This window comes from Sphaeramia orbicularis, chromosome 15 (assembly GCF_902148855.1).
Source record: "Sphaeramia orbicularis chromosome 15, fSphaOr1.1, whole genome shotgun sequence".
In the NCBI taxonomy this organism is placed as follows: Eukaryota; Metazoa; Chordata; class Actinopteri; order Kurtiformes; family Apogonidae; genus Sphaeramia; species Sphaeramia orbicularis.
This window is the reverse complement of record NC_043971.1, coordinates 45,412,639-45,423,783: the sequence shown is the minus strand read 5'-3', so window position 1 is coordinate 45,423,783 and position 11,145 is coordinate 45,412,639. Positions and strand designations below refer to the sequence as shown.

General features: G+C 38.6%; 1 protein-coding gene across 1 annotated transcript; it reads left to right on the top strand.

Annotated features, from left to right (window-relative positions):
* Positions 1-983: 983 nt before the first annotated feature.
* zc3h15 (zinc finger CCCH-type containing 15) lies at positions 984-10,185 on the top strand. The gene is made up of 11 exons (XM_030156152.1): positions 984-1,180; positions 2,929-3,030; positions 3,418-3,529; positions 4,088-4,240; positions 4,414-4,505; positions 5,227-5,409; positions 6,610-6,690; positions 6,814-6,879; positions 6,990-7,106; positions 7,545-7,674; positions 9,102-10,185. The coding sequence occupies exons 1-11, from the start codon at positions 1,106-1,108 to the stop codon at positions 9,287-9,289; spliced, it is 1,299 nt and encodes a 432-aa protein (XP_030012012.1). The 5' UTR covers positions 984-1,105; the 3' UTR covers positions 9,290-10,185.
* Positions 10,186-11,145: the final 960 nt, after the last annotated feature.

Below are 11,145 nucleotides of genomic sequence, written 5' to 3'. Positions count from 1 at the left end.
ACGTAATTGTCTCAGTAATGCTGTACTTTTGACTACATTTTTTTCTGAATCCAGCCACTTAAAAAAAGAAAAACAAAATGAATTGAAATGTTTTCAATTTTGAATAAGAGAATAGTTCTTTGCGTTTCAGTCAGTTACTGCTCATGCAGTTACTATCTCCAGCTTATAAAAAATATATATGATTTTCATACATTATTAAAATTATATGTTTCAAGTTTAACTTTAACTTGAAAAATTATATTTTAAGATTAACTCTACACTGCCATTACCACCTCTGTAGTCTCAACTCAACTTGCAGACGTTGCAACACTGACATCTGGCGGTATAAGACTGAAACTAATGAAACTTCACTGTACAAAGTTTGACAAATATACTGTAAATTAAATAAAGAGCTTTTGAAGTAATTATTACACAATCTAACATTTTTTCGTAAACATTTATACCTTTATTTTACCTTCTGAGTTTCTTGTTTTCACAATCAGCCACATACCTTCCATTTACGTGTTACTTATAAAGAAAAACAGGTGTTGTCAACACAACTTAAATACACAGGTAATTTCTTTATTAAATTTGTTAACATGTCATGTGTGAATTGTCAGATTGTTGCTTCATACACATACGAGTGAATTTGAGAATTGATAACTTTTCACCATCTTCTCAAGGCTATGTCGAAGACTAGCTGTACTTGTTCACTTAGCTATGGCAACAACAATTATAGTCTTAATCTCAAAAATATGTCGAGGTTAAGGCCTCTGAAACAGATATGAGGAAAGTGGGGAAACCTTTACAAATAATACAAGAAGAGTCGATGTAAGTCAATCCAACAATAAAGAAATGAGTAGGGTATATTTTATGTGGTACTGTTGAGTGTATTTCCTTTTTGAGAAGGGATACTTGTGCGGTAAAATCGTGGACTACAGTACCCATCACGCACCTGATACGCGATGACGCCATAGGACATCAACAACTCACATGTGGCCTAAAGCGCCGTCGCTGTGCTAGCAACAACTGGGTAATGTGGAGCTGACTTCCCAGCTGAAACACCTTATTAAAACACATTTTACACCGATACACGCGCTTTGAGTACAGCTAAACCTGAGCCAGCATGCCTCCAAAGAAGCCCGCCCCGGTCGCGGGAAATAAAAAAACGCAAGAGAAGAAAAAGGAAAAGATAATTGAGGTAAAAGGAAAAATCGCACGAGTTAGCATGTTGGTTTTAGCCTTAGGTGACCAGATAACGTAACACTGCTGACTGAAGCTAACAGAAGTAAGCTTTAGCTAAAGTTACGTTGCTAGTGTCTATCAAACGTCCACTTCTCTTTGTAGTAAATTGTCTTGTATACAAGCTATATAGTATTGTCTGTAACCTAGTCTGTATGAATATTATTACTTGTTCTGAAGCATCTTATTCATTTTTACCTTATGTAGCTAACGGATGCGGTCAGGGTGCTAGCAGGGCCGGGCCGTCGATCGAATTGGCTACACTTATTATTATAAGAGTGGTGTCCACCCCCAAAACTGTCCATTTTACGAGCTGTGTTATACAACGATCGTAAATCAGCGTTATTTATGGTTACCGGTGTTATCCGTGAGAGAGTAAGCGGGATAAAGGTAGTGTTGTAGCGGGCCCGCATCTGACGGGCCCCGTTGCGTAGACCGGAGTTGAATCTGTTTCTGTTAAGAAGATCGGGAAATTGATCACTTTTAAGATGAATGTACATGTCAATGGGATTTAGAGTACTGTTAATGTCAATTATTATTATTATTATTAATTTAATGTTTATTACATGTCCTTCTTCGGTGTAGCGACACCGACAAGCCGGTGTCGGTGTTAGCCGCCTTTAGCTGTCCTATCATAGACACAGATTGTACTGGAAGCTGTACAATGTGTTATTACTACTGAAGATTCTGGAGAAAGTCAGAGAATATGGGAGCACTTCTAGTGACACCAAGTGCCGCAGCTTACTAAAACTCATTGTGTTGCTTTCGTTAATGTAAGAAGTGGAACGTACTTGTTCTGATTTACAACGCACACAGTTGTTAAGTTGACAAGTTGATTACGAACGTGTGTGACATTTATTACCTGGTGGATTCTGTGTGTTTGTTATTGTTGACAAGTGCTAACACAGAAACCATCAATTATCATCAAATCTATCTTTTAACAAGTTTCCCATTGAGGTCTGTTATGGTCTGCAAAACTGTTACGAATAGCGATATAGAAGACAACGCACACGATCAGTAGGCTGCGAATCCATTAACAGCTTTTAATACCAGCAATAAAACCAATACTTTGGTCACAGTGCTGATTCCCCAACAATTCTTTTATCAATGACATTTTTCAGATGAAGATTAATGTAAAATTGAACAAATTATTTCTCAGCTTATGGTTTTTATACTCTTGAACTAGAGCAGGGTACTAAGTTATATTAAGCTATTTCAAGTTTTTACTTGGGTATGACTGAAGTTTCTTTAGTCATACCTTAGCACTATTGATTGATTTAATTTTTTTTTCTAAAAAATGTAACAATGCATAGTGGCATACTCACAATTGCTTCTTTTTATTAGTTTTTTGTAGTTGCCTATTGATATTATACACATACTATACTTTTATTACTGAAAACTACTTTTGAATCATGTTTTATGTGGAGTTCATGTCCACAGTAGAAAACTCATCAAATGTGGTAAGATCCATGTAAGGGGAAGAAAAAAAAATGAAAGAAAAAAAAAAAATCAACACATCTACTGGAAATCAATCACATTTTCCAGGCATATTAGCCAACCCTATCTCTCACCAGTTTTACAACATAAAAACTGAATTGAGTTCAGCATTGGTTATAAGATATAGGTGTCTACCATCTAATGATGCCATCTAATGTTGATCATTTGAAGTAAGAAATGGATGATGTTAATGTTTTGTTTTTATTCTAGGACAAGACCTTTGGCTTGAAAAACAAAAAGGGGGCCAAACAGCAGAAGTTCATCAAGAATGTTACTCAGCAGGTCAAATATGGACAACAAAGTGCCAGACAGGTTAGCAAACTCTTCTTCTCAGTGTCTTTTTTTCCTTTATTTCTTAGACTGTATCTTTTCAGTCAGGTGTCTTAATGTCTCAGCTTCTCAGTGTACTGAGAATAATTCTGTTGGGTTTCTGTAAATTGGCCGTAGAGTTTGGTTTTGTCCAACTCTATATGTAAAGTATCATGAGATAACTTTTGTTATGATTTGGCCTTTTATAGATCAAAATTGATTGATTGATATTGTATTCCTCTCCTTTTAATACACAGTTTATACACAGTTTCTTGACTGAAATTTATGTGAAATTGCAACAGCGAAGTGAAACTACTTGCTTTGGGTTGCATCACTGTTATGTTTTTTTTTTTTTTTTTTTTTTGTGATTTTTTTAATGTTTTTGTGCAGATTGCCCAGGCCGAGGCAGATAAGACCAGCAAGAAAAATGATAAGAAGAAAGAGATGGACGAACTTAATGAGCTGTTTAAACCTGTAGTCACTGCCCAGAAAGTCAGCAAAGGTAACAGACTCATGCAGATCAGCAAACATAATGTTTTATGTGAGGTCCTTACTGAAGACAGTTCATAAACATCTATTGTTCTGTTGGCATTAAGAGCTTCTTTTTATTTTCATTAAAACATTAACTGTACATAAGGAAGTGAGTTATTTAACCACAGTGCACTATTAGATATTAGGATATTTTGTATATAATTGGCAAATTATTTGTTTATGTTTTTTATGCCAGTTCTTTTCTTGAGCTGATGGGCACTGAATATCCCCCTGAGGATTAATACATTTAATCTGTATCTATATATCCAATGTGGACATTTGTCATTTGTCTGTGACAAATGCAGAAGATTAGATGATGATGACTTGTGGTTATTATTAGTTGCTCTTGTGATGTAAATTCTCCTGAGTGTTAGTTCCATGTTATGTAATCTTGTACTTCTGTGCCACATAAAAACTAGCATAGCATTGCTCTTGTCTGACTCCAGTTTTACCTCCTCCATCTCTCTGAGTATTGAGTAGTTTAATCAAAAGACTAATTGATTATTGACTCTTCTCTCTCTTTCTGTAGGTGTTGACCCAAAGTCGGTGCTGTGTGCATTCTTTAAGCAGGGCCAATGCACAAAGGGCGATAAATGCAAGTTCAGTCATGACCTATCAATGGAGAGGAAATGCGAGAAGAAGAACATGTATGTGGATGAAAGAGACGAAGACCTGGAGAAAGGTCAGTCTGTTATTTAGGTCATGTGCATATTATTGTGTAATAGAGCAGTTCAGTGTCATCTTAACAGTGCTATACAAGCTGAGTTTGAGTACGCTCATGATGAACAACAGTTTAACAAATTGTAATTTCTGTGATATGTATTTACATGGAGTTTGTGTTTTTTTGCTGTTTAGACACTATGGAGAACTGGGACGAGAAGAAACTGGAGGAGGTGGTCAACAAAAAACACGGAGAGGCTGAGAAGAAGAAAGCCAAAACACAAATTGTAAGTCTGTTGATATTAAATTGTAAAAGTAGAGGGGGGTTAAATGAACATTTCATGATTAAATAACTCTTCCGGGCTCATTAGTTGGATATACATGAGTACAAACCAGACCAGGTTGGTCTTTGGGAAGCAGCTGAGTCAGAGAAAGCTAAGATGATGGTGGTTTAAAATGAGGGCAGAGTGAATTGGTATCATGGATCAACTTATCAAGTTATCAAGTAAACTAGACAGGTTGCTGTTGATTTTGACATGTATTTTTTTCCAGCTGAAACTCAAAAACTGTAAATGTTCCTTTATCCTCATTTTGAGCCTAACCACACACACTGCCTAAGCTTCACTGCCTAAACAGACACTGATGAATCATTTATTTATTATTAGTGTAAATATTGAACAGACTGCTCACGAACAGTCACATTCATGTGTCTTATTTAATTAAACTGCAGCCTTTTGTGATTATATGATATTGCAGTGGCTGACAATTAAATTAATCATGCAGCTCTATTTCACATCTGTGAAGGTTTTATTACATTGGTTATATTAATAATGGCCATGTAGCCCCAATTGATAATAAACATGTCAGAGGATGCAGTTTAAGTAAGTGATTTCTTGTGCTAATCTACCTCCTCTACTAAATAAATAAAGGAATAATGAATAATGCAGCAGTAACAGGGTGATACTGGATGTTTTCTCTGTGTGACGTTCCCTAATCTATTCTCTGCAGGTGTGTAAGTATTTCCTGGAGGCCATTGAGAATAATAAGTATGGCTGGTTCTGGGTGTGTCCAGCGGGGGGCGACACATGCATGTACCGGCATGCTCTGCCACCCGGCTTTGTCCTGAAGAAAGACAAGAAGAAGGAAGAGAAAGAGGACGAGGTCTCGCTGGAGGAGCTGATAGAGAATGAGGTCAGGACACATGGAGGGAAACATAGCTTTTCCTTGACTGTAAAAGGATTAATAAAAACAATCTACTGTCAGCTCTATGTGGTGTGGAGGTGAAAAGGAGGGTGAGGAAGGATGCCGTCATTTTGTCAATGATGTGGAAAACATCTTTAATCTGTAGTGTGGCTTTAATATAAGCATGACCATTTCATTTATTTCCAGAAAGAAACTAAATGGCCTCCATGGTGGGATCCTAACTCCCAAAAATAAGTAAAATAAGCATTTCTAACGTCTTGTAATGAATTTGTAGCATCTGAAATTAACTTTCCAATTTGTCGGCCATAAGGACAGGAACTTAGCAGACCTTTTGAGAATGTTTTTTATAGAGCAATTTGTATGCATATTGTCTACAACAGTAGTATTTAATTATTAAACATGCTGAGACAAGGGGGGACAGAATGAAGTGGAGTTTTCTGAAAACAAACAAAACAGCTTGTCAGTGTTGAAATGAATCAGAAATACTGTGGTGCTGTAGTGAAAGAACATGACAGGAATGAATAGTGCATGACTAGTGTGGATTTAAATAAAGGAAAACAAGACACCGATATAAAATGTCCTGATTTAAAAACCCTTCATGGCCATCTGTGAATAGATTTCAGACTTTACAAGGTGCCCCTGTACACAGCGTGCCCCTGTGTGTCAGTCATTCTAACACAGACAGAAAGGATAGAAATAAATCACCACTAAATGACATATAACAAGGAGACAAATTTTTATTCCATCATCATGCTGTATCTACAAACCATTACCCTCAGGTGCAGCAGAAAATCTTCAGGATTTAGTCATCAAACTGATAATCTACCCTCCTTTGGCGTTTGGCAGATGTTAATCTCAGACTACCTACATATTATAGAGTTATTATACTTTATGCTGCCAGTTGGAGACCCGGTAAAAACAGTTGTGTGACCTTAAGTTTGTAGAAGGCAGTTTTATGTGAGAACTAGCAACTGTCAGTGTCAGTTTGTTACAGTAAAACCGATACTGTTGTGGATGAAGAGCATAGACACATTTACATAGTTCTGTCTGAGTATTGTACAAGAATAGAAAAACAATTTGATGGTGTGTTCAGCAAACCAGTTATATATAAGTGAGATGACAGAGGAGGATTTCTGCTGGGCTGTGGAAGAGTTTTAATTCCTCATGTCCTGATGTTTTCTCATCCAGCGTGCAGCTCTGGGCCCAAATGTGACTCGCATCACCCTCGAGACTTTCCTGGCTTGGAAGAAGAGGAAAAGGCAGGAGAAGGTCAGAATGTGATCATTAGCAGTTTTCTGTTTGTCCATCCTTAAGAGTATTTGTTCCATAACTTTAGAGGAAAAATGTGGCCTCATCTGGCCTTAATATGTGTAACTGTCTGCTGCTGAACAGGTGGACAAGGCAAGAGAGGAGATGGAGAAGAAGAAGGCGGACTTCAAGGCTGGAAAATCGCTAGTGGTGAGTTTGGAAAGAACAGTTGTGTATGTTTCTGTGCCTAGTCATTGGACACTGTGTGCCTCTACCCTTTCATAACTCTGATTAAATTAACTTAATCATGGTCTCTGTAGGTGAGCGGCCGCGAGGTGTTCGAGTTCCGTCCAGAGCTGGTTGACGATGACGATGACGAAGCCGATGACACACGATATCAGAATGAGGATGATGATGAATATGAACATGAGGAAGAGGTAGCTATTTGTTTATGAGTTTGAAAGCAACTTGTGGGATGATGATTATGTCCTCCTGTTGTCACATTGCAGGATTTCATACCAGTTTGTGTTGTGCAGTCCTCACATAAAACTAAAGTGTACATCAGAGTAATATCAAATCCATACAATACTTCAACACCCCTCTCAAACATTCTGAACATGCACTGAAAAGCAGCTCCATATGGTAAATTCCTGGTTCCCCCTTCTCTGGCACCAAAATGTTGCATAAAACCAAATTGCAATTAAATATATTCTTAATTTTAGAAAATTATTTTATAGATTACATTAAGAGGTTTTTTTACACAGCAACATAATGTGACTGATGCACAAACTGATTTGAGTGATTGGAAACCCATACCTATGCCTCTCTCTATGCATTACCTGAACCACTGCCTTATGGGACCTTTTTCATTTCAGATTGATGTCACAGAGATCCAGGACATAGATTTATCCCGTTTCGTTCCACAAGAGGTTGACAACACAGGCATTACTGTAGCATCCACAGACCGTTTCGCCTCCAGAAATAAGACTGAGCCAACAGAAACAGGTAAGAACACAGAAAAAAAAAAATTAAATTTCATTTGAGGGAAAAAAGATCTAATTTTGGCAACATGTTAGTTAGGTTAGTTTGGATTGCATACTGAAGAACAAAAGAAACACAGAGTATGCTGACAGACTTAAGAGATGAACCCCCTAATATTTTTATTCAGGGGATGTAAAGCTCACCGACTGTGGAGGAGTGTGTAATGTGTCACTGTAATATTTTATAAACATTCTGTCAGAAAAGGTCTCATTAACACATTTCATTCCACAAATCACACCAGAAATAAATGAGCATCGAGTATATGTTTTCTCCAACATATGTCTGAGCAAGTATGACCCCTGTTAGCATTAATCTGAACAGACAGTAGTGTCTGATTTGGGTCTGAGCTATGGCTTCACATTTTTCTGGCTGACCAGGTTATCCAGTCACCGATTGGTCAGTAACAATTGTATTTTAGTGTTGTTGAAAACACACAAGAGTGGACTGACAGCTGATCAGACTGAAGCAGACTAATGGCCACGCTCCTTTCTGCAGGCATTAGCCACGGAATCTTTCTTGACAGTAATGTGGATGGTATTTTGTGACTTTTTTAATCAGAGACCAGATGCTACTTAGGGATGGTCAGGCAGGATTGTGATGATGAGTCTCAAGTTTCAGGTCAGATGTCCAACTGTACCGAACTAGAACAGACCCGATAGTTTGCCGTTTTACAGGTTTTCATTTAGGCTCCCTGTAGAATACATTTGGTGCTTTTTTGTTTTCTTTGAGTATATAGTAAAAATTTGAGCAGGAGTCAAAAAGTTCTCAAGACAAATGTAATAAAGTTTATCAAAATAACAAAATTATTTTTCTATATAAGCTCTATTACAGTCTAAACACTTTTGCAATATGTGTTTCCATCGGTAGATTACTTTGTAGAATTGCTGGGGCTGTGCGTTGAGCATTTTGACATTATATAACGTGTCTGAGAATGTTTTCACTCTCCCTCGTATATCAGTGGGAAATCATTCAGCAGTCATATGAGTTGCAAGGCTTCCTAAATCATGAGTTTACACTAATTAGATGCATATTGATGGGTATTATGAGAGTACATGTGAAGACTAAGAGTATTGTTTCTGTGATGTAAACAGTTGGGAGTGGTGCTTTTGTTTGAGTGGGTGGGGCCTGTTAAAGCCAATTACATGTGAACTGGAATACATTTTCAACATGCCATCCCTTACAGAAAATGATCCCAAAGAAGCCACTGGCATCTAATCGAGATAATTCCCTGACACAGGAAGAAATTTTACACTGTACACCTACTTGCTCATCTTCTGTTCTGTATAACAGTGAGACATGAATTTCCACTAGTCATCTCTGATTTGGTTTACGTGTTGAACTCCAACGCCAAGTCACTTCCTGCCATGTCTTGTGTTTGTTCATGCCTGCAGAGGAGCAGGTGAACGGAGCATGCGGCGGCACCGAGGCCAACGGACTATCAGGAGCCGAGGGAGGCGGGGAGGAAGGAGGAGGGGAGGACGACGGGGAAGAGGAAGTGCCGGTGGACGAAAACCTGTTCACAGGAGAAGACCTGGAGGAACTCGACGAAGAACTCAACACACTGGTGCTGGAAGATTGAGCGGGGGAGTTGTTTGGGAGATAAGGATGGACGGACTAAATGACAAAGGGATGGACTGACGGATGCATGGAGCTAAACAACAGTTTGATGAATGATTGAAAACAAGATGTTTGAATGATTTTAAATTTCAGAGACTCCAGTAATAAAGCCTGATTGTGTCATGACATCACTGCCCCCCCCCCCTTTTTCTGAATTGCCCCTCACTCCATGTCTCACATCTCCCAGCATCCTTGGCTTTCTGTCTGTCAGCTGTCCACATTTCCACAGCGGGGCAAGTTGGCATCGGGTTCAGCAGGGACAACTCCACATGAATGTTGGTGCATTTACATCAGAAGAGAAACAGGCTGCCGTGGTGGTGCACTTTTTGTTGCTCAGTGAGTTTGCTAGTACAGAAATAAGTTGAAATTAGGCTCTTTAAATGTGTTTCTACTTCAGTTAAAAGTTATGAAATGATTTGCAGACAAGGGCTTCACAATGAAAGCGCTTGAGAAATTTCAGATTATCGAAGGCTGTTGTGCAAATTGTTTCACGTAGTGGGAAATGAACAGAAACGATTCTGTTGTAAGAAACTGAATCTGTTCTGAGCTTCAGTTGCTCTCCTATCAAAGTAAACAGGTGTTAGCACTTTCACTAAGTTCCAGTGGAGATTGCTTCCCCTCAGAAGATCCTTTATTTCATTTAGCTCAAATTAAAGCCGTGATCAGCGTTCTATATGTAGAATCCAGTGTACACTTTGATTGACACGGTCAGGCTGCCCCTTCCACAGTGTTGACATGTTCTGGAGACCTGATTAGTGCTACAATTACAAGGAAACCAAATGATCCCGTTGCCAGCCCAGTATTGTAAATAATGCTCTCATAAGTTGCCTCCTTAAGAAATAAAGAGTACCATACGTCTCCTGTGTGTGTTTGTGAATAACACCAGTTAACTAACACTCAGATTTTAGAGAATCGTGTATTAAGTTGTATGTATGAACATGTATTAATTTGCAGCTGCAATGAACAAAAAAAAATCTAGTTACCTTTCACCATGTAAGTGAAGTTGTGTTGTAAATCTGTCATTATGTCATCCTAGTGCAGTTATTTGAAATTATAGTAATTTAAATCAGAATTTTATTTTAATAGTGCTAAATCCTAACAAAAGTTATCTCATGACACTTTACATATAGAGCTAGTCGAAACCAGACTCGGATGAACAATGGCGAAATTTGTCTATACCCCTGTATTACAGCTGGTGGATGAGACTTAGCACAGTCTGTATTTGCACATGCTTTTCTTTTAGGTGTTCTCAGGTGGACTGGGGGTGTTAAGTACATGTCAGACATGACTTGTTCTGCTGTTTTTATGTACCATATACCAGGAATTCAGTCCGTCTGAGAGTTTTGTCCAACCGATTTCTCGACTATTCACCCGATTCTTTTCAAATTTGGTACATTTTCTTTACTGCCAGGCAGTGGCCATTTCTCAGACTGCAAGGGAAGCCCGGCTTCCCCTAAAATTACGAAAATCAAATGGTTAAATATGTACGGCTGTGTTGACATTTTATTGACTACAGATGTGTTAGAACACGTTCATCTCAAAGATGAGTTCGTTCAGAATCAGCTTTATCACAAATCAACGGACACGATGTTGTTCACTTCTCATACATTCCTGTTGCGCTGTTTTCTCATTCGATCTCTGCTGTGCATTTCCCCTTAGACGCCGGGTGTCTCTGGGCTTCAATGGGACTGAGTGGAACAGTTTTTTTTCATTGCCTCAAAACTGGACGGTAATTGGATAAATGCCACGATGTTGTCCCGCCCCCGGACGCCGGGCGTCTCTGGGGGTGAATGGAGGTGTGGGAGGAGCTCGGCCGGG